Genomic DNA, 23953 nt, shown 5'->3' with positions numbered 1-23953 from the left:
TATGCAACAATGAATTGTTTTCATTGCCCTCCAAAGCAACATGTTGTAGCAAGGTTAAATTTAAACATATGAATGAGGAGATTGTCAGTCTAATTTAGCTTAAGGACTAGAACAGCTATCCCTTGGTGCTTGCACTCTGATGTCTTCTTGATAACATTATTTAGAGACTGCTTTTGTCCCATTTTTATACCAGACCGCTTAGCTCTCTGCATCAGATATCAGAATACAAACACTGACACTTTGCCCCTTCTCACATTGTAGTTTTCCACCTAGGGGATTCAGGACATTCAGACACACACATACACACGCACACACACATGTGGAGCCTGGTGATGGAATGTGCTTCTGGGCTGTTTGTTGTGTACACACACTTGAGCTTGGGTCATGAGATTATTGCTAGGGACACGTTGCATTTCTGTCACTCCAGACCTCAGTTCAGCTAAAATCAGTAACTGGTCATCCAAGGGAAAGCAGGTCTATATTGGGCTGTCCAAAATGTTGAAATATAACCCTCATTTACTAAAAACGGATGCAACAGCACATCGTCATGTTCTTTTTTACTCAGTTACAATCCATCACGTGTGTGTATCACCAGGCTGCTTCGTAGAATTTAAAAACACAGATGCAACACCTTCATATTTTAAATAAAAATTTGCCTCCAGCTCTATAAATCAACAAAATATTTTTTTATTTTCTGAAGTGAGCATTTTGGTATCTTCCCGCTTGATATTTATGTTAAGTCTTGCAGCTCTAGTCCACCTTGTTTCTGACAGCAGCAGGCAACTGATATCAAAGAAATAAAATCCATAAACCTGTTGTACATTATCTGCACAGCACCACACAGCAGACAGAGAAAGTTTAAGTTAAAGTATCTATTAAGACTTGGTAGAGTCTCAAGCAGACCTATAAGGAGGATGAATGTTGGGTTTACATTTATCAGATTGCCATGAACATGATTACAAAGAATGCTGCTCCGCATTTGTTAAATGTGTAAATAAGCAACTGCATGCGAACAGGTTTCTCATTTTTATTTAAAAGCCGACAATTTATCAATGTTATGGCCAATAAATCAATTCAAGCCAGATTGAGATAAAGAGAAAAAATTTGAAAAAGGTAGACCTGAATTGCCATTTGTTCAGTAGGAAACTGACATGTAAGGTTTACTTAGCATTGAGTACTACAGGCTTTTCTTGTCCCTCAAAACATAATATCTGTGCAGCAATAAACAAAAATATCTATAAATCTATTTGGAAGAAGTCGTAGGTTGTGTCTGAAATCACCCACTCATACACTGCCTCCTACACACTAAAGGGACTTTTATATAAAGGACTATATAGCAAACTCATCAGCAAAAGAAAGAAACACCCTCAGACACGGGTCATTTTCTCTGCACCAGTAACTATGTCAACTACCGCCACGACTCACTCTGTAGGGACAGGTTGTTCATTTTGCCCTCTTTTCTCTCGTCTATCTGCCATTTTCTTCCTGTCAATGCCACGAGCACAATGCATGATCGTATATTTTGTGACCATTGGTTCCACACTATACTTTTCACGATGCATTGTGGGATACAATGAGTCCACTTTATAGGGTATAACAAATGGCACTAAATGTTCAGACAGCACTATATAATGGTGAATTAAATATAGTGGACTACGTATATAATTATCAGTGCGTCCTATCTATTAATGAATTGTCTGTATTGATGTATTTTACTCCTGACTAATGTGACTGTCATGGGTTGATTAAGAGTCTATATACTTGGTAGATGTTTGTGAAACCTTGGTTTTCTTTTCATCCTCTTACTATGACATAGCCTGGTGAAAATACTGCCTCACCGCTGTTCTCTGTGTTGATGCAGGTGAATCATGGGAACCTCATTAAAGGCGCATTTTGGGACTGGCAGATCCTAATTTTAGATCCACCAGGCCAGATTGTAGTAAAACACACACCCTAATTGTCAGTGTGGCTCTCACCCGGCTGTTAACATGCTGTTTCATCGCATTTAACAGAATGTATAGTGGCATATACACGAGTCCCGGCCAGGAGAGTGTATGCTGTCTGTCATTGTGACAGTGAGGATGAAGTGAAGTCTCCTTGGACTTCAGCGTTAGTCCTTCAGGTTGTTACAGCAGCGTGGAGCGGGCTGTGACGTAGACTGCGCGGCTGGAGGCGCTCGCTGACGTCTGTTGAGGGCCGAGCCAGAGGGGGCGGATCTCCAGTCCTGTGAAACGGCACAAGACACGTTTATTACCATTTACTGAGCTGCTACTGACAGAGGACTCTTCCGTTTTACCTGATGGCCCAGCGGCCAGTTGCTCCTTTGTCATCAGGTCGTTTTAACCACTCTACCTGTCAGTACACTGTTAGCTGACCCATTTAAAGGAGAGCCACAGGTCTCCTCCTCGCGTGCTGTGTGAGCTCGGTACCGTTATATGAATGAATGAATGCCAGCCGGCAGAGAGCCGGAGCGAAGCGTCTAATTCACCTTCCTGCGATAGTAAACGGTTCAGCATCCAAACAGCAGGAGTAGCCGGGAGAAACATCCGCCGTCGCCTGAATACCTCGCACCGGTAATCGGCTTCCTTCCCCCGCCAGCCAGCCTGCAGCATGCCGAGCATGCGACAGTCATACACGGTGACCGTACCCGAGGAGCCCCCGGCCGCCGCTTTCCCCTTCCTGAAGCAGGAGATGCGGAGGAAGGGCAGCATGTCGGGGTCGGTGCTGGTCTCAACTTTCGTGGGGCTTCTGATAAACCAAGCCAAGGTAAGAGAGAACCAAGGGTCGCTACATTCCGTCATCTCAGCCCCGAAGGGAACCAAACTCCATTCAAAAAACAAGCTATTTTGTTGAATCCGGGTAATAATTGCTTGCTTTTTTTGAATGGAGGTTGGTAAGCTATTGCTTTGAGAGTGATAACCCTCTCGTCATCAGAGCTCTGACGGTCAGAAGAAGCTTTGTGAATGGCTGGTAAAGATGAATCAAGGTACAATAGAAGAGCGTATACCACACCGCCTGGTGCGTGTGTGGTATCCATTATCTGATGTCACCACAACACTGAGCGAAAAGTCAGAATAAAGTGATGCTTCACGGAAGCTGCATCTATTAAAAGGTCATAACTTCCTACTATTTGAGCGGTTGCATTTAACGGATGGAGGTTATTGTCTGTGATTGTGGACAGATTTTGTAGAAGAGGACATGTTCCTTGAAGGCAGAAAAGAGCCACAGAGGACAGCGGTGTTTATTTGACAGGCTCATGTATGTTGTGAAAGATGATGTCGGTTGAACCTTGCGGAGTGTGTCATCTGCAGAGGTAAGCCGCTCTCTTAAGCCGCTGTACTCCGCTGTACCAGGATCAGCAGGCCCGCACTGGCAGGTCACTGGTTATATAACCACCGTTTAATCCCCCTCATACATTACAGCTGCTCTTACTACACTGCTCTTATGTATCCTCCTGTAGGCATGTGCAAATGAATAAACAAATAACCCATCGTGACAGGTCCTTCATTTATGCACTGGCATATCGGGGCTGTGTGCAGTTGCCTCTGGCTGTTTCCATATGGACACACACAGTGATACACAGATAAATGTAGGTCTGAGTACAGAATGTACGGAAAATCATTTGGCATTTAAGCCACTGTTGCCTTCAGATAAAGGAATTATGGCAGGGCTTTCAACTGAATGTTGCCATTGAGGTTATCTGTTAATTCAAGCAGCTTTAAAATTTTACAATTAAACACCTGATGTTAAAGTTTCGCTGTGAACCAAGGTGGACTTGTAACTAAAATGTAACATGAGCCGTGTGATTCTGCTGTAAGTTTTGTTCAAATAGGTCCTCAAAAGTCATAAATTAAGTGAATGAGCACGTTCACTATACCAGAGGTGTTTTAAAGTGATTTATCCAAACAGTATCAAGCAAACCATCATTGCAGCAAACTGGTCTGAAAGGGATCTAGTGGTTTGCATGAAGCTTTACTGACAATGGGAGACATTAGATTCTGAAATGTATTTTGCATTGGCACTGTCATTGCTGTTCACACCTTGTGTAGATCAATGGAGGTCAAAATTACACGTGTACTTGTCAGCTGCATTTTTTCCCAATATGAGAAGAAGAAGAGGAATGACTTTTGTCGACCGCCTTGCTGCTATTGCCATTTGTTGATGTGGTTTTTGGGTATGTTTGTATTGTTCCCAAGCTGCTGTGTGTGCCAGCTTCTGTTATGTAATGAGAAATCACATTAAAATACACTTTAGTGCTGGCCAGGCCTGGATGCTTGGCATGCTTTCTGTTTCGTTGTCACCATCCACCTGCTCCTCCTGTCCTGTCCTTGTCTGTCCGCTCGTGCTCGTCGTCTGTCTTCTTCTTCTGCTCCTCCCTCTCTACAGACCACCACACGCCTGCCAACCAGGCTCTGTCTTTCTCTCTGTACATGCTTATATTAATTTATGCCAGGGAAATTTATCATAAGAGGAATATGTGTGGACGACTGTTAGCATGAGGTTGTGTGTGTGTGTGTGTGTGTGTGTGTGTGTGTGTGTGTGTGTGTGCCTGCGTGCATGTGTGCACATGTTTCTCTAGTGTTTCTGCACATGGTAGCTGTAAGGTTAAAGGTTGCTTTCTGTTGCCGTCCTCTACTAAAGCTTTGTACATCAACAATTTTGGTAATTCATTAATTATTGATTTTTTTTTTTTTAAGTTTTCAGCTTCTTCACATCAGGAATTTTCTGCCTATATCTGTCTTGCATCAGTGAAGGTTGAGTATGTTTGAGATTGATGCTGTTACTTTAATTGAAGGCTATAAGATTTAAATTAATATCAATGGCAGATAAACCTCAAAAAGTATGACAGTTGCAAAGGAAGCTTAAGTGTTCAATGTTTGTAGGGTCAGTTAAAGTGTTCACGCAGTTAATAGTAGTTAATATTAACTCACCATCTTGTGCAATCTATCATTTTTTTATTTGAATTTTTAAAATGAAGCTATTCTTCTCAGCGAAGTAACATTATCCTTATTGATTTTTCAGCAAAAGAAAAATATAATCAGCATGTGGTGTTTGGAGAGGGTTAATATCAGAGTCTGAGTAAACCTCACCTCACCTTTCACTTCAGTGGAACAAACTTGTGGATCTTTCACAAGGATCTCATGTGTGGTCTTCCTGCAGTGTAAAACTCAGGGGTGTGTGCACTTTGTTGCACAGTAGTATTTGGTTATCTTTAGTGTTCATATCGAGGTCTGTGGTGAGATAACCCACTGCAGTGTAGTGGATATAGATACAAGCCCAGGGGCCCAGGGTTCAGTGTAATAAAAACAACAGCCTGTTGGCAGTAGTAACATTTCTACCTGAGGGTAATTTTTTTCCGCTTAGAGAAATACCTACCAGTGTGAAGATGAACAGGGCTGTTATATAAGCAGCCAATGCATTGCTTAATGGCTACATGCTGTCTAGCTGTTCTCTAAACAATGTTGGGTTTTAGCACGAGACCCCTGGTGGTTGAAGACAGCGTGTGAGGAGTCTTTGATCAAATGAAATGCAACAAACAAGGGGTCAGTTCATATGATCAGAGGCTATATTTATTTATACTTCTCAGAAAGACAGCAGAGGATCTTACTGTTGACTTGTTTGTATCTGAGCGTGTGTGTGAGTTGAGAGAGAGATGAGCTGTGGCTCCACGTCACCGGACACTGAGCCCTGATGACTGATTCCACCCGTCTGTGCTTTAGGAGAAATAAATAGACGGCCTCTCTGTCTCTCTCCGAGAACTCGGCACTTGAGTTTTTACTCGCTCACAAACTAGTGTGCAAGCGAACATGTCACTTTTGTGCACGTGGGAGAAACTCAACGGTAGCAGGAGACGTAAGTCAGAGGGAGAGGGTGTGTGAGCGAGAGATTGTTTATGATGGTCTGCCAAATAGAGAGACAGATCAGAACAGACTGTTCTGCTGCTCCTGCTCTCTCTCTCTCTCTCTCTCTCTCTCTCTCTCTCTCTCTCTCTCTCTCTCTCTCTCTCTCTCTCTCTCTGTGTTATGCTACTATGCCAGCCAATCAGCAATCGGCATTCTGCACTGCCAGGTGGACCCAGGCATCCTGCTGCTGGTATGTGTGAAGTTTAGTTTACAGCCCCAGAGACACAGGCAGTACAGGGGAGGGGAAAAGTGGCACTTGTTATTGCATTGGTGTTGAGCAGCATGTTAACGCAGCATTGCCAATACTGCAATTAATTCATCCACAGTGAGTCATCCACAATGATTTTGATTTGGCATTTTCTTCTCTGATTGGTGCACACAAATACTTTGCTTTTAATACTTTTTGTTTCACTTTTAATATCCCACAATAGTCTAAAAGCTTATTGAGGACTCTGACAGTCATTGCGATACGATATGACAGTATATACAATCAAATCTAATTACACTCACCCCATTCATATCAATCAGTGTAGACTAGAGAATGAAAAGCACCTGTCTGTATAATGCAACACATTTCCAGAATGATCATACATCTGAATCAATATCTCTCTTAAACGGTTTCAATAAAAACTGAACATTATAACCTTCTTTCAGGAAGAGTTTATTGCCGGTGTGTTGTATTAGACTGCTGCATGGCAACCCACTTGGCATTTTGCCGCATCTCAGCTATCCCTTTAATATCTTTGGGTGTATTATAGATCACAGTGGACTATGTTGTAAATCAATAAGAAATTAGAGAAGAAAGATTTTTTAAAATGATGTTGGAACCAGTTTGATGAAATAGATGATGTGTTAGATATCACTAGGACAGATTATCAAAAAAGAGACATTATTAGCTATTTGTATAAACTACGAATTGTTTACATACACTACAGATTTCTCAAAAATGTACTGTGTGTATTATACATATGGTAGACATAGTGCTGTAAGATTACAATCCCGATTATATATGTTTTTCCCAATTTCTTATGTCATGTATAAGTAGATTATATCAAAAATCTATCACTACAGCTGTCAGAACTTTGAACCCTATTACTGAGCAAGAAGTATGTAACACAAAATATGTAAAAAAAAATACAGTCAATTTTTTTGACCAAACTATAATAACTACAGATTTTGAAAATGCTCCTGTCCACTCATGTAAAGTTTGACACAAGCTTCCCTCTGGGATTTCATTAGGCCTCTTGCCTGTGCTCTGAACTCGTTATTTTCTCACCGCATGTCCAGTCTCTATCAGGGTGAGATGACTGAGGAGCTGCTAGCGAGTGCACAGCTGTAGGTTGTTGCAGGCAGCCTGTCTCCGAAAGGTTTGGTCCAATAACTTCACATCAGTTCAAATAGGAAGAAGCATTCTTGTCGGCTGCGTGGCCCCAGCAACCAACACAACTCACCGTCTACAGTACATGTTGAATTACCAGCCAGTGCAGTATGGGATTCGGCGTTCACATCATTCTCACACATCTGCTTTCAACAGCAATGAGAGTAACTAAGGATACTACTGTATATAGAAGTTTTCTTGTAAACAAAAAAATAATTCTCCACAACACTGATTGTGTTGTGGACTATCTACTTTTAGATATTTTTAGGTTTTATTTGCAAATCTCTATTTGAATATTTGTTGTATCTCGCTGTCTTCTTCCTTTTCTTTGCCACATTGCTAATTTTCTTCTCATGTTACCCCTGCCAACTGTCGATAGGCAAACCAACATGAACCTCATGGCAGGACAGTGTATTGCTTCTGTGTTTGTGTGCACAATATGAACAAAGCAGGGACCAATTCATAAAGATATCACCCAACAGAGCTACTGTAACTCCTCAGGGGACCTTTAATGGCACAGTCAGATCCAGTAAAGATGCTCAGTTGGAGGTTGTCAGCCAGAAATTATGTTCACCTCAGCTTAGATATGGTTCCTATATGTTCAAACATTGATGGATAATGATTTCTCAGATTTCAATAACAATGAAAAATATTACTATTTTAACCGTTGAAGTATTTCCATTTAAAGAAACTAATCAGTGAGTATCATGATGAACTCCAGTGTCAATTAGAGAAGGAGTTTTAGTTAGCGTGTTGGCTCACATGTTGGCATGTAGTTGCCTTTAACTCCGACACACATATCTCTTTAACATTGTAGTTTTGAAAGCCCTTCAGTCAGCTGAACCTAAGTCACATTTTTGATCAATATCAGCCGATGCAAGGAGAAAACTGAAAGCGCCTCGGACAGTTGATACAATGGATTCCTTCGATGATGCATGACGTAAACACAGAATACATGTTAGACAGTTTAATCTCCCCGCTGTGAGTCAGAGTTCATCGAGAGGTGAGATAAGCATTTGTCCCTGGAGCAAAATTCAAATCGTCCTATATTCTTGTTTTGGCCTGTTGTTGTCTCTCTGTTTTTAACATTGAATCGGTCTTGAAAGCTCAGCCAGATTATTCATGTCTTGCTGCTTCCTCACCTTGCTCCCACTTCCTCTGCTCCAGCGACCTTCCTCTGTCCCCCAGGCCAGCAGTCATACATCTTTGAGTTAACACAGTGGATGGACAGATTTTACTTCCACCAAGCTGGGCTCAGGCCAAAGGGACATTTCCTCTGTCTCTTATTCCAAGCTTTACGAAGCGGTTCAACCTGGCCCCTGTAATGGCTTTTAATGTGGCCTCTGTGTTAGCGATGCTTTTTAGCCTCAAAGGAGTATGGTTTCAAATGTAGCTCGCTAGCTGACATTTATGAATAAAACATTTATACACAGCTATCCCCCTTGGGCTGCCTCTTGTGTACAGTATGTATCCGTCTCACATGGAACAACTGGGAATATGAACAGTGGATGTATGTTCCCTCATGTGACTGTTGCTTTCATTTATTTTCTATCTCTTTTTTTCCATCCTCTCATCTCAGCCTCTGTAAAACAAGTCTTTTTCTTGCATGCAGTCATTCTATGATGAAACCTTTCTGCTTTAGTTAAATGCACATTTAGATAGAGTAGCTGATTTATGAATATGTTATGTAAAGTAGTAGATAGGTAAAAGACTATCCTATTATATTGTTTAATAGTGTAGCGGGATGAATAGATGGCACATGTAATATATGTTTTGATTAAAATCTGCCTGCTGTTTCCCTGCTCAAGTTGAAATATATCGACTCACCACAATCAAACTCAAGTCTTATGAGTTTGATCTTTGGGTTTTAGTTTACAGTTTCGTCCAGCGTTGTCACGTGTAACGTATCCAGTGTTCTCTTCTAAAAGTGATCCTTTAGGTTTATGTTGGGAATGTGTCCCAGGAGCATTTGATGCTGCAGTCATGATATCTAAGTAGTCAATAATAACCAGTAAGAGTATGGGTGGTGGTTGGAAAATGATCATACTTATTTAAAATAATAGTCTGGTGGCACCTAATACTGAGGCTGCTTCTTTTACTGTTAAAGCTTTGTTTGTTATAGAATAATTTGAATATGTAGTGTTGTCTGTAGATCACTTGTGGAGGTGGGTGAATTAGTGAGGGGCCTTTATTTATTTTTTATTTGCTTTTATGTGAAATTCCTCCTGTGTGGTGCGGATGATTTCCTTCCACATTTTGTAAAAGCTGCAGTAAAAGTTCAATGTGCCCTGAATGGATCTGCCAACTCACAAAAATCAGGTCACAAAGTAAAATATAGAGAAAGTGAAATTGAGAACATCAACACAGAATACTGGCTATTAAACTCACATCTGCACCAACTCATTCACTGAGTCACCCACACTCTCTCGTCTATTTATTTCATAACACACACACACACACAATCTGTCCACGCTACAGCCCATCACTGTGCTGTCACCACGTCCTCTGCCTTTTCCAAAAAAATAAGAATAGCGTTGCTACGGAGACAGAGCCGGGACGTTGTTTCGTCATCGTCATGTCTGCCAGGCTGCCCAGAGGATCAGCCAATTGCGAGTGGACAAGCAGGCATTATTAAATGCAAAGCTGCTATTTTTGGAACCAGCTGTGGCATTACTCAGCAGAGTGCAGCAAAGTCAGACATATACTGTACAGTCCAGCAGTGTGTGTGTGTGAAATAAATAGACTAGGGAGGATTTGTCCTGCATAGCGGACTTTTCACTGACATAGCGAAGCTGTGCATGTATGTAATGTGACTGTGGCTAATAAAGTGCAACAGAATTTACAGAAGATTTAATGAGCCATCGCTAATTAAAACTGTCAATTTTTTACCCCTCCACTGTGTGCTGTACTGACTCCCTCATTCTCCAGAATGAGAGACGGATGGAAAAGGTTATTTATATAATGGTAAAGAGCCCTTAATGTATCAGCACTCGTAACTAGATAAGCTGCAGGCTCACGTTACTGATGAGCAGACGAACACACATCCAGTCATGGGAACCTGAGTTTTGCCATCACATTCAGTGTCCTTTCTCTATACCTGCAATGCAACAACAACTTCAGTTTAGAGCTGAAATGACTGTGAAAAGTTATCTGACAGCTTGAGTGTTTTAATTATCAATTACATTTTTAAAGTTACAAAAAACACAAAGAACTTATTCTCCAACTCTGCATTTCGCCTCAGTCTCACAAAGCTTTTTAGCGTCTGTCAGGTTATTGTTTCCGTTTTTCGGGATACCAGTGTTTTGGTTCAGTCTCACAACTCTCATGAACCATGTTTCCTGCCTTCCACCAAAGAGCCAAAGACAGGTTAAGAGACTGATCGTTCCCTCAGGAGCAGGTGGGGACAAAAACAAATCACAAGATAAATTAATTCAGCTTTAAGTGAAACAATTAAAAAGGGCCATGTATCTGCTGGTGTGAATTCTCACTGCTCTCCTTTGTTTATCCCTTCAAATTTGATTCCCCAGGGTTTTGGACTGTTTGTCATCCAAACAAGCAATTTGAAAATCTTCTTGTACTCTGGGAAAATGTGATGGCATTCTTCACTGTTTTCTTTTTGACAATTTGTAGCTCAATCAATTAATCAGAAAATAATAACATTAGGCAGAATAAAACTCATTAGAGCAAGGCTGTACAATGAAATGTTTTTAAGCAATTAGTGAAGCTCCAGCAGCTTATCATAAAACATTAAGCTCAAAGTAGAAATGATGTTGAGGGTAAGGATACCGTAACGACTCATTTCCTGTCACAGTCACATTACGTGTGCTCTCACTGTTAGACTGCTAATAACTTTTTGAACGGTGTGATGATCACAGTGGGTAACTCCCTTTGGGTCAGAGAAGTTGTTGGGTGTACACACTGTGCAGGCCACTCATGTTTGTGAATTAATCTATGCAGCTGTTTGGACTGTGGGGCTTGTCAGGTCACATCTGGGGTATAGTGAGGCTGCTTACCACAGGACAGTCAGACAGTTCGTCGACTAAAGTCTAAATTAGACCATGGAGGCTTTCACTTTGTTGTCAAATGCTTGTTGATTCTCTATTTGACTTAAAACTGGGCTCCTACAAGCTGTTATTGTGACTGTAGCAGTTTCATGTCACTTTTCTTTAATCAGAGCTTTAAACAGTAAGCTATCACCTTCCTCTTTTTATGCTCGTATTTGATTTAGTCAGGGAACGGCTTATTTTGTTTGTGGTCTCTCCTTGGATTTGGCCAATTTTCCGGGTGGTCCAGATACATAGTGCACCACAGGTGAGGGTAACAGTGAGTATGCGGGTAAGATAGATTTCAGCAGCCAGTGAGATCAGGTGACTGATGTTCAGCTGCTGGTCCTACAGAGCTGCTCTCTACCTATAAGCTTAAGTTACAAGGCTGTTAGTTTTTCTGCCTCTAGTTACCCTGATTAACCATTTTTATGTTTCTCATTATTAAATCACTGGATCTTGCTGTTATTGCTCATGTGATTTACATAGTATCAGTCAGTGAGAAAGCAGAGGCTGTGGCATTGTCTGATCTCGCTGTTATTGGCAAGAAAATCATTACAATGACGTGTCCTTTGACAGCGAATGCATTTGATTCAGTGAAAGTAGATGGAAGGATGTGAAAATAAATTAACTTTGGCGTAGCTTGTTTTTCGAAAGCATAATTGTCTGCTGCCTCTGCTTCTTAGTCAAGGGCACAAGAGCATTTCTTCTCCACCGCCACGTTCTTTGTTACTTCTTCCTCTAGCTACTCAATTATATAATCACTGAACTTATGTTATGAAATTCATCCGCTGCAAGTGATGACATAAGTTCTGCAAAGCATTTTGTACCATTTTAAGATTCGGAAAGCATGATAATATGCTCTGCCATCTGTTGCTTTCCACTGAGCTGTGTGTGTGTGTGTGTGTGTGTGTGTGTGTGTGTGTGTGTGTGTGTGTGTGTGTGTGTGTGTGTGTGTGTGTGTGTGTGTGTGTGTGTGTGTGTGTGTGTGTGTGTGTGTGTGTGCGTCATGAACTTTTACTGTCATGCTTTCTTGCACTGAAAATTTGCAACAGTGCAGAAAACCCTCAAGGTTCTGTGATTCTATGCTATCTAATGTTGTTGATAAGATCTCTGCCATCTGGGAGTGATTACCAAGAGAGGAACTGACGACAAGATAACAAAAACAAGTTCCTCTATGAAGATAATGCTCACCAGGAAAAACCTCCTGTCATCTCATTCCTAGACTGACGACACACACATTCCTCCACAGTGTGGACAGGTTACATGTTTGTCACATAGCCTGGTTTGGCTGATTCTCCAGCTCCCTGGGGATGTTGCCGAGGTACAAACCCAGACTTAAACACCTTTGCAGTGTTTGAAAAAAACTGCTGGTGGAAATGCATACCACAGTCCTGGGTTATTCACTGGAAAACTGCATTCAAGGAAAAACCAAAAGTCTGTATCCCTGGTAACTGAAGAGGGTCAACAATTTTCAACCACTGGTGACGTCAGTATGTGACAGTATCTTTCTGAAGAAAACCAAACTGTTCTCTCAAGTTTTTAAAGAGTCTTTTTTATTTCGCTTCCTTCTCAGTTACCATAAACACACAACATTATTATTTACGTGGTTTTTGACTGCAGTCACCCAGTTACTGATTCATTCAAGGTCAAATATTGAAGAGCAGGCTCAAAGTTATGATGTTATTCATACACATTAACACAGGGACAAGGGAACAGAAGGTACAAAGTAAAAACCATCACTACATCATAGATCACTATTCTGTTATCAAAATAATACTGTATGTGAAATTAGCATGTATCTTTAACATGTCTGATGGGTGCTGGAATAAAAACCAGGCTGTAAATATTTAAACATTTTCACTGTGGTGATATGACTTGGGTGAATTTGAATACATTAATCTAGGTGTCATGTATAAGATCATAAATTGGATTTACCTGAATATCTCAAATATTGTGTCCTTTGCCTTTCAGAATTCAAAGAGTGCCCAGGGCCTGGTGGGACTAAAGAACCTTGGAAACACAGTAAGTGAAGGAACATAAATACATCTGCTTCGAAGCAAATGTTCAGCAACAGTGACATCTCCGTGTTTACAGTGGAGGAGAAGCTCATATTAAACTTCCTAAATCCAGCCAGTGTTAGACAGATCGCAGTTTGTGTGTGTGTGTGTGTGTGTGTGTGTGTGTGTGTGTGTGTGTGTGTGTGTGTGTGTGTGTGTGTGTGTGTGTGTGTGTGTGTGTGTGTGTGTGTGTGTGTGTGTGTGTGTGTGTGTGTGTGCGCATACTGTAACCTAATCACAGAGATCTGATCTATGGACCAGCGAGGGCTCGTTCTTTCTATCTCTGTGACTGTTTTCAACTTACCACACTGCATGTGTCTGGTGGGGCCACGTGATGGGAGCAGTGTATACGCAGGTCGCACTGTCTTTGACAACATGGGTATATGTGGGGGATCTCTCCACATACCCAGTAATTATATGAAGGCTCTTTCACTTTGTCTGTAAAGCCTTAAAATTCTTGTTTAATCTTTTTTTAGACAACATTAGAGTCACAAAATAAAAATATATATATTCAAATGCAATACAAGTATGAGTCCAACTGAAAGACCAGTTGAGATACAATTTTTAAAAGTGTGTGCATGCAGGACTCTCCTTCATACTGAAAGTAAAACAGAGCAATGCTCACTGATATAAGTTAATGTTTGAATGGTTTATTAATGCAAAAAGCCCAGCTTGAGGTGGACACATCACCACACAACAAAGTATGATGTTAATGTGCAGGATTAGTTATCAGATTGTTGCTGTGATTTCCCTTGAGTTGCTGATCCCAATCAGTTGCTGAAAATGTGTGGTTTTCCCTCCTCCATTATTAGACAAAATAAAGAAACAATATCACAGTGTCATGTTAATGAGCCAGGCCTCTTTCCAGTCTGTATGCTAAACTAACCTGAATGTAGTTTCCTATTCAGACAACACAGACTGCAAATAAATGCAAATTTCCCATAATGTTGAACTGTTTATTTAATTTGCTAGATTCAGCTGCAGTAAGGAGAGTATGCAAATCAGCAGGGCAACAAGCAGGTCAACTCTGTTATATTTTTAATTAGACTGTAAGGATACAAGTAGTTCTGCAAAAATAACAATATTATAATATAATTGTAAAGTAAATGAGAGTTGTCAGTGACTGAGGGGGGATTGAATTAGATGTTTTCATGTGTAATTAAAGTGAGAGTGGAGCTGATGCTTTTGTTGTTTTTCTCCGCACAGTGTTTCATGAATAGTATCCTGCAGTGTCTCAGCAACACACACAGCCTGCGAGACTACTGCCTGCACAACTCGCACCGCAGAGACCTTAACAACAACAGCCGCACCAACACAGCCCTCATGGAAGGTGAGAGATGTGTTACACAGGCCCCCTAGAGTCCAAAATAGACACTCCACACAGCTGCTCACATCCAACACACTCACTCCCTCTTTATGTCTGGATTAAATTTGCTTTTGTCAAATGTGTAGGATAAACATGGAAGCTAGTTCTTATTCTGTGGCTCTGGAGAGAAACTGACAGTTTTATTTGGTCATGAAAATCTGCTAAATCTGACTTTGGATAGGAAAGTGAGGCTGCACCTTCAGCTCACCAACAAACCTGAATACATGGTTACAGTTGTGCAACTATCAGGGCACATTTCAAGCTCAGTGTGGAACTAACTCGAGTGTTTCTGTTAGAATTTGCCAAGCTGTTACAGACCATGTGGACGTCGTCCAGCAGTGAAGCAGTCAGCCCGTCTGAATTCAAAACTCAGATCCAGAGATATGCTCCCAGATTTGTGGGATACAAGTAAGCTTTATAATTTCTTCATTAAGTTTTATAAATGCTGTCAAACTTCTTTTCTGCTTTTTTCTGAGAACTGTCCAAGAATAACAGGACTGCATGATCAAAAATACATCTGAGTAGTGGCTGTTGGGATGTTGTTAGCGCTAACTGTGTTGGTGTGTCTTGCAGCCAACAGGACGCTCAGGAGTTCCTGCGTTTCCTCCTGGACGGTCTGCACAACGAGGTCAACAGGGTCACTGTCAGGCCGAGAGGCACTGCAGAGGACTTTGACCACTTGCAGTGAGTATTCTGGTTGACAGACTGTGTGTGTGTGTGTGAGTGTGTGTGTGTTTACCTTCACTGACACTTTGCTGCAAAGGGCCGTAACCAGGATCTATCATATCTCCTGAAAGAATGCACCCAAAATTTCCAATTAACATTTTGAAAAGTGTACTCAAAACGGGGACATTGGTTTGTGCAATAGGAAATAATAAATAGGAATAAAGGGTAATTTTACATGCAAAATTTGCTGGAATGGAGCCGAGTATTTAAACAGGACCTTGACAAAGTAAACATGAATCATTAAAGGAATAGTTCACCCAAAAATGATAATTCACTCATTATCTACTCACCCCTATGCTGATGGAGGGGTGGGGGAAGTGTTTGAGTCCACAAAACACTGCTGGAGTTTCAGGGGTAAAGAGTGGAGCAGCCAGGTAGCAGTCGTATCCAATACAGATGAAGATATTAGGGACTTATATTCAGAGAAAAGAAAGAAACACAACATGAAAAAGAAAAAAACACAACATGCCTCCATACTGCTCCTGTGGTGTCATCCAAGTGTCCACAAGCCCCGGCATTCATATTCGACTCGAAACGAGGTCATTTACACCGTGTTTTACGCCTAAAAGTCCACCAGAAGTGGCTAAGCTAGCGGACATTAGCATGTCTGACGGTCCCTGAATGCACCTCATCAGAAGACTCATTAATGCTTTAAAGGGGACATAGCATGCAAATTCCACTTTGTTAGTGCTTCTACATGTTAATGTGGGTATCTGGCATGTCTACCAACCCAAAAACTCTGGGGAAAAAACACTCGCGCGTTTTGTTATGGTTCCTCTAAGTCATGCTTGAGCGACTCGATTGAGCTTCCTGGGTTTTGTGTCGTAACAAGGCACTGGAAGTCTCCCTACATGGCCTTGGCCCTCCCCCCCCGTCCCCCCACACTCGTTACGCCGGGTTTACACCGGACGCAGCGAGGCTGCGAGGCAGCGCAGCGCCGTTCTCAAGCGCGCAGCCGCCTGGCTGCTCACACGGGACCAGCATTTCTCCGCTGGTCAGCCCGCGATTCACTCACATGTGGCATTTGTCTGGATCGTTGGGACTGGGAGGCTGCAGCAGTTGCTCGGGCGCGACCGCTCGCTCTCCCATGCGTGAGCTGGAATTTGTGTCAACGCCACACAGCCAGCAGTGTGGAAGACTTCCGCAGTGTTCAGCACTACTGTAACACTGTCACAAACACACAGAGCCCCCCCACTCGTTACGCCGGGTTTACACCGGACGCGGAAGCGCCGCTGCGAGGCAGCGCAGCGCCGTTCTCAAGCGCGCAGCCGCCTGGCTGTTCACACGGGACGTGCATTTCTCCACGCTGGTCACTCCCATAGACTGTATATATAAGGTCAGCCCGCGATTCTGCTTTCTCCGCTTGTTATACCCGTTGAATGTCGGGGTTCGGGGGTAAATGATGGTCTTCATAGCCCCCCCCCCCCCCCCACCACCCCTCTCTTTCTCTCTCTGTCTGTCTGTGTGCTTGTAGTGGATGGGCAGAGGGGGACATTTAATTATGTGATTGGGAAAATTAAAACTCCAGGACAACAGAAGGGGAATACAAAGTATGGGATGCATATTTAATAATTTATATCATATAAAATATGTAATTTATATCGTTTAAAATCATGGGGGGAGAGGAGGGAGGGGGGAGCTGGCTCATTAGCATTTAAAGGAACAGGCACTCAAAACAGGTCACTCTGTGGAGGGCTGTTTTAGACAGGGTAAAAAGGGTGCTGTTTGAAATGATCCTTGTGGTATTTTGACCAAAGTATGTTACAGACATTTCATTAAGACCCCAAGGAACCATATCAACTTGTGGTAAAATGGGCATGCTATGTCCCCTTTAAAACTTAGTATAAACGACCTTGTTTCAAGTCGAATATGAATGTCGGGCTTGTGGACACTTGGATGACACCACAGGAGAAGTATGGAGGCAAGTTATGTTTTTTTTCTGTTGTTTTTTAACGTCTGACGATAAGTCCTGAATATCTTCAGTTGTATTGGATTCGGCTGCTACCTGGCTGATATACTGTTTACCCCTGAAACTCCAGCATTCTTTTGTGGACTCAAACACTTCACCCACCCCTCCATCGGCATAGGGGTGAGTAGATAATGAGTGAATTATCATTTTGGGGTGAACTATTCTTTTCAGGCTTCATCATTAAGCTTTAATTTGAGGCTGTGTGAGACAGTTTCACCCCCTGTGTTGCGTTGTTGCGTCTCTGGGGCTCAGATCAGCTTAATGCTCCAATTCTTCTTGGATATAATTATCAGTTATCTAACAGCAACTTGTTTAAGGGTCACAGTTAATCTCTGCAAATTTCGGCATTACCCTCAAAACAGGTCAGCTCTGCCCAAATACTTTAATAAAACATTAAAAAATATTCATCATCAGCTTGAAAATGTGTTTCAGGATAGAGTGTTTTAAAACCCCTGATACCACATTCTGTCCCCATAGATGTCTAGAATAAAGTAGGTCAGATTCATAATTCAGTATTATCAGTCATTTTACTTTGTTAGACTAACGGAGTGTATACCTTGCTTCCTCTCAATGACTCTGTATTGTGTTTATCAATATGAGCTAAACAGTTTAATGATTCATCTGTGCTCCATGTTCAGGGATGAAGAGAAAGGGAAGAAGATGTGGAGTAAATACCTTGAGAGAGAAGACAGTAAAATAGTCGGTGAGTAGAACATGCTGCAAGTTTTTTCCAAGTATCTAGTTTGGATTTGACAGAGTCAAGTTTGATATAATTAAATGAAACAAAATCAGAAAAATTATGTTTCAGCACTAAGAAAAACAGAGCACCACTCAACAGATATATAGTGTTTTCTTATTACATTTCATAGCATGTGAGTTGATCCAGTGATGTGTGTGTTGACGTCATGTCTCCTGCTCTGTCAGACCTGTTTGTAGGACAACTGAAGAGCTCTCTGACCTGTAGCCACTGTGGTTTCTGCTCCACTGTCTTCGACCCCTTCTGGGATCTCTCTCTACCTATTGCCAAGGTTAGGAAACGCGTGTGCACACACACTCACACACACACACAGGAGTAACAAGTTCATGCTGGTCATCCTTACATAACATGTTTCAGAAGGTCATCAGACACAAATGTCAACACAATCAGTGGTGCAGAGGTGACATTCTGTTTGTGTGTGTGTGTGTACTTGTGTACGTGTGTACATGTGTGTGTTGGGGGGGATTTAAGTGTGTGTGTGTGTGTGTGCGTGTGCGTGTGCGTGCGTGTGCGTTCATGCTAATGTTGATGCATCCATGTTTGTGTTCAGAAGGGCTACGGTGAGGTGAGTCTGATGGACTGCATGCGGCTGTTCACCAAAGAGGACGTCCTCGATGGGGATGAGAAGCCGGTAGGTGTCCATTAGGAGGACCAGCGGGAGGGTTAAGTCAGTTTAACCTTCTGTTGTTTGGAGAAAAAGAAAATATGACAATCACTTAACTTCATACTCACAAAGTCAGTACTTAAAATACAGAACAAGCTTGTCCAATGTGTTCGCAGGGTTTTTTCCTGCATAGAGAATTGCGAGGTAACCGCCTACCAACCAAAGCCATTTCTTGTTTTCATATAAAACAATACCATTTAAGAAAAACTGTAATATGTGGATAATTTAATTTATTGTGTTTCAATGAAAACACAGAGAAGCGACTGTTAAATAAAATGCAATTATTGTGATAATTGTCGTTCCCCCTGTTTGACGGTTCAGTACCACCCCCGCCTCATTTTTGGTCAGGAAAAACCCTCTCCTTCATGTTGAGTTTGTTCACATTCATTAGCTACATGTTTGTTTCAAAAAGACTTAAAAATCTTTTGATCTGATCCCTGTGTTTCCTTTACAGACATGTTACAGGTGTAAAACTCGGAGGAGATGCACTAAGAAGTTCACAATACAGAAGTTCCCCAAGATCTTAGTGCTGCGTATCCTTTCCTCTGGACGTCACTGTCTGATACTGATGTATGATGTGCATTTGCAGTGAAGCTGAGAGAGCATATAGTAGTCTCTCTCTCTCTCTCTCTCTCTCTCTCTCTCTGTGTGCGTGCGTGCGTGCGTGCGTGTGTGGAATTGCTATGAGGCTTTCTAGGGCATTAGTGTTTTACATATTATTTTATGTTGGGTTATAAAAATGTAAGTCCCGTAATTTATTAGAGGGAATGATTCTAAGTGTGGTTTGTAAAAAATCTTTTTGAAAAATGTCACCTTACACACACATGCAAATAGAATAAAAGTGATTCACTAAGTGCTTGTGTGGCGGCTCCTTGGTGCTGCTGCTTTGACAATGTTACGTCATAGCAGATATTGAACTCTGACAAGCTGAAAAGCCCTGACATATAGTCAGAAGAAAAGCCAGGTAGAGTATAATCAGGTGAGATGTGCACTGACGTTGTAACAGTTTGAGTCAGTGTGTCCGGGTTGAAGCATTTCACAGAGCGTGTAGAATGGCGAAGAAGGCTCTCGCCCACATAGGCCCATACAGGGACTTCCACAAAAACTTGATGTGTATTTGACGTAAGCACATTTCAACCTTACATTTCTCATCTTATATCTAGGCTACACAGTGTGCCTTAAAGGCACATTTCACAATATCAACCGTTACAACATTCACAGATGACAAATGTTTCTGAGAGCTAGTAATATTAGTAGTATTAGATCAGTTTTTGACTTGTGTCTAATTGTGGCCTGTACTCAAGCGATAAATGAAGATTCAGTGGGAAGTTCTTTAAAATGTATTGTGTGACGTACGGAAAGCCATAGAGTATCCTGAGCTGTTCCTTGACTCCTCCTCCTGTCCAGACCTGAAACGCTTCTCTGAGGCAAGAAGAACCAGCAAACTGTCCACCTTTGTTAACTTCCCCATGAAGGATCTTGACCTGCGGGAGTTTGCCTCTGAAAACAGCAGTAAGTATAATAAAGTATGTAAATACATACAATCAGTAGTTAGTTTAAGGTGACCTCTGGAGTCTGACACATTATTAAAAGTTCACAAGGTTTTATTACCAAGTCAAGAACGTACAAAGCAAATTGCAAGAGGGGTTGACTGATAAAACTAAGGACTATCAAATCAGAGGGGAAACAGGGTTCCAGAGTCTGATCCAATCCTTAAGCTGAGCAGAGAGTCTGAGGATAGTTTCAGGAGAGCAGGCAAAACAATACAAGGCTTTCCAAAAATCTCACCAGACAAAAATCGTCAATGTCGGCTGAAGTGTCAGTACCACAAGGCACACAAAAATTTTGTGTGGAAAATGTAAAAGATAATAGACTTATTTTTATTATAGAGAATATAGGCGATGTTTAAATATCAGCTGCTTGAGTTAACATGTCTAATACTTCAAAGACTCCAATGCTTTTTAAAAGAACCAGTAGCTGTGGAATGAAATGTTGTGTTTGTGTCTCTGTTGTTGCAGTAAATGCAGTGTACAACCTGTATGCAGTGTCCAACCACTCAGGCACCACTATGGGCGGTCACTACACAGCTTACTGTCGCAATCCCAACTCGGGAGAATGGTACACCTTTAATGACTCCAGGTAGGTTCCAGCACCCAATCTGACGAGACATCAGAGTTCATACTAATGCAGTTTACATCACGATGGAAAGATGCAAACATACCACACTGACCTGCAACTACAACTTTGAGAAAACTGACACTCGATTGGATTTGAATTTCAGCTGCAGTCAGTTCACTCATATGTAGCTGTAAAACAAAGCTAGTTGAGCTTTTCATTGGAATTATGTTGGTAAAAAAGGGTTTGTTTCCATGTTATAAATTATACAGCAGTGTAATGTATTTTCAGTGGTCATAGAGACATTAAGAAAATGCTTTCTATATCATCAGTGGCAGCTGGTCATGCAACTGCAACAAACACAGTGTAAATATGATCATCATTTCTATCTGTAACTTATTCTGTATTATATATGCAGGAGGTGAATAATTCATAATATTAGTAGATAACATGACATCACTGTGGTTAATAGGTGGAACTAAGGAAACCCAATGAACCTAAAATGGGTAAAAACAGAAGCAGAGTGTTGAAGAAGGAATAAAGATGGAAGCAGCAGATAATCCTCCTCTGCTGCTTTATCTCGCTTTTTCCTGCTACGCTGCACTCATTCATAAGACCCCTCTCTCATTCTGACTGAATACAGTGTGTCACAGCGTGCAGGACAATGCAGAGCGTCATCACCACACACCATGTGGGCTTTTGTGTGTCTGATAGTCCTGCTCTTTGTGATGTGTGCTTAAACGTCTTTTCAACACTAAGATGACATGATCATAGCTTTTACCTAGTGTATATACTGAGATAATGTAGATGCCTTCCATTAGCATGTCAATACATTTTTTCAGTTTATGACTGTTTTGATTAAATATGACGTCTATAGAATTTCAAATGACTTGTTTGGTCCAAAGCAGCAGGCAGGTGATGTGAACTAGTTACTGATGCTCTACTTTTTGTTTTCAGATGTTTTGAAAAGCTTTAATTCATGTTCTTCTAAATATCAGAAAATCAAATCAGAGCTTAAAAACACAGATATCTTACACACATGACATATATGTCCATGTATAGCAACCACTGTTGATTGTTGAATGTGCTGTCTTCCACAATGCAACACACAAAGTCAATGGAGGAACTGTTCAGATGAGGCAGCTCCAGAAAGACCTTGAAAAACAAAAGAATAACCGATTTATTAGGAATTCAAATGTTAACCATTAATTATCTAGACTGTGGCAGCCTGACATATTCCTATTTGTACTTCATAATTAGCTGAAAAAGCTCTATTTGCTGCGCTATTTACAATGCAGCTCTGTCTCTCTCTCTCTCTCTCTTTCTCTCTCTCTCTCTCTCTCTCTCTCTCTCTCTCTCTCTCTCTCTCTCTCTCTCTCTCTCTTGAGTCTATGTACCTGTCACTCTTAATCTGTTGCACAACCTTCAGGTGTGTGCACTTGCATCTCTGCATGGAGTTTTAATAAATGCAAGGTGAAACTGTGGATTAATAAAGTTTGATTTGTAAAGCACCAAATCACAAAGACAAGACCTTATCAAATATATGTTTTAAATATATTTCAACATTTTCTCTCTCTCTCTCTCTCTCCAGAGTAACGCCAATGTCCTCCAGCCAAGTGCGCAGCAGTGACGCCTACGTCTTGTTCTACGAGCTTGCTTCTTCCTCACGGATGTGAAGCCTCCCGGAGGACGACGGGCCTCAGCACCACACTAACTGACGGACAGACAGATGGCAAATGAGAATGTTGGCGGAGTTGGGCCTTTATTGTACTTGTATCTGGACATATATCTCACACACACACACACACAAAGGCACACACCACTACCAGCCTGGAGGCTGGTTCTCTCCACAGAGAGAGCTGGGGAAGGGGAACTTTCTGGACACCACAGGAACCTGATCAACCAGCCCTGCTTTCTTTCTCTCTCTGTCTTTACTCTCGTGTCTTGCTCATTCTGGGTGGAGGTCTGTGTGTGTGTACTTGTGTGCGCGCGTGTTCGTGTGCGTATGGGTGCGAGGCTAACGCAGGCAATAATCCCATCCGACCGACCAGCCGGTGTATCCGTCTCCATCTCAGAAGTCCCTCTCTATGCACTGCAAACCAAACTCTCCTGACTGCGCCTTTTGCTTTGTTTTCTTCAAGTCTTGATTTTCTCGTTTGCCTCAAACCATTTTTTTCTGCTTTGAATTTATGTTGTTTTTATGTTTTTTTGTTGTTTTTTTGGTGGGGGGTGGCAGGGTTGATTATCATGTCATCACCACCACATCCCCACTTTGGACTGTGAATAAACCAGTGCTTAGAGTGCGACTGTAACTGAACAGAACTGGTATTTGTTAAGAAGATCTTACAGCCACCGGCCTGCTTGGTTTTCATGGATATCCCTCCCACTGCACTACAACACTCCCATGTCTCTGTTTGCATCTTCTTCACATGTCTTTCTCTTCCAGTGGTTGGGAGGCAAGTGGCACTGTGAGCGTTACATGTTTCAGAGGACAACCCTCTACGTTGTGTTTTATTTAATTTGTTTCTCTCACGTGTGGCTGCTACTGACGTTTTAAAAGTGCTGTGAATGGATGAATGGACAGTCCAGTGCGGATCTGCTAAGGGTTAATGAAATATAATAATGTGACACTCCTCATTGTCAGTATGAGGTCTTTTCTTCCTCTCTTGTTTCATGCCATTGAACAACATGGAAAGAATGTTTTAAAGAAGAAAAAACCCACTATATCTGTATATTTTTATATTCTGATGCAATATAGAGAATGTACTATTCAATGGTGCTGAAAATGACCCATAACTGTTTTCAGTTGGTTTCTTTACCAGGTTTCAAGAGAGAGAAAAAAAGTTCTTATTTATGCTTACAGGTGATAATGTGATGAGTCACACTTTTTAACAGTGGCAGTCAAAAACATGAGTATATAAATATATATATAAATATATATATGAATAAAAGTCAACAAAACGGTGGTTTTA

At 41.5% G+C, this 23953-nt stretch overlaps 1 protein-coding gene across 8 annotated transcripts in view; it reads left to right on the top strand.

Moving 5' to 3' along the window:
• The window catches only part of usp2a (ubiquitin specific peptidase 2a), a 46011-nt gene extending 22058 nt beyond the window's left edge, over positions 1-23953 (top strand). For 5 of the 8 annotated variants that reach the window (XM_034603758.1, XM_034603755.1, XM_034603756.1 and 2 more), the window contains exons 4-14: positions 13299-13349; positions 14591-14714; positions 15047-15158; positions 15324-15434; positions 18084-18148; positions 18370-18473; positions 18753-18833; positions 19321-19399; positions 20274-20378; positions 20885-21005; positions 22573-23953. In XM_034603758.1, the coding sequence (XP_034459649.1) occupies positions 13299-13349; positions 14591-14714; positions 15047-15158; positions 15324-15434; positions 18084-18148; positions 18370-18473; positions 18753-18833; positions 19321-19399; positions 20274-20378; positions 20885-21005; positions 22573-22657 (1038 nt within the window). In that variant the 3' untranslated portion in view covers positions 22658-23953. Of the gene's footprint in view, positions 1-2221; positions 2767-13298; positions 13350-14590; positions 14715-15046; positions 15159-15323; positions 15435-18083; positions 18149-18369; positions 18474-18752; positions 18834-19320; positions 19400-20273; positions 20379-20884; positions 21006-22572 lie in introns of those variants that run through there. The other 3 variants (XM_034603762.1, XM_034603763.1, XM_034603761.1) reach the window with 3 other exon arrangements.

The sequence above is a fragment of the Hippoglossus hippoglossus genome, chromosome 13, assembly GCF_009819705.1.
Source record: "Hippoglossus hippoglossus isolate fHipHip1 chromosome 13, fHipHip1.pri, whole genome shotgun sequence".
Classification (NCBI taxonomy): domain Eukaryota; kingdom Metazoa; phylum Chordata; class Actinopteri; order Pleuronectiformes; family Pleuronectidae; genus Hippoglossus; species Hippoglossus hippoglossus.
This window is presented reverse-complemented; position numbering and strand designations above follow the sequence as displayed.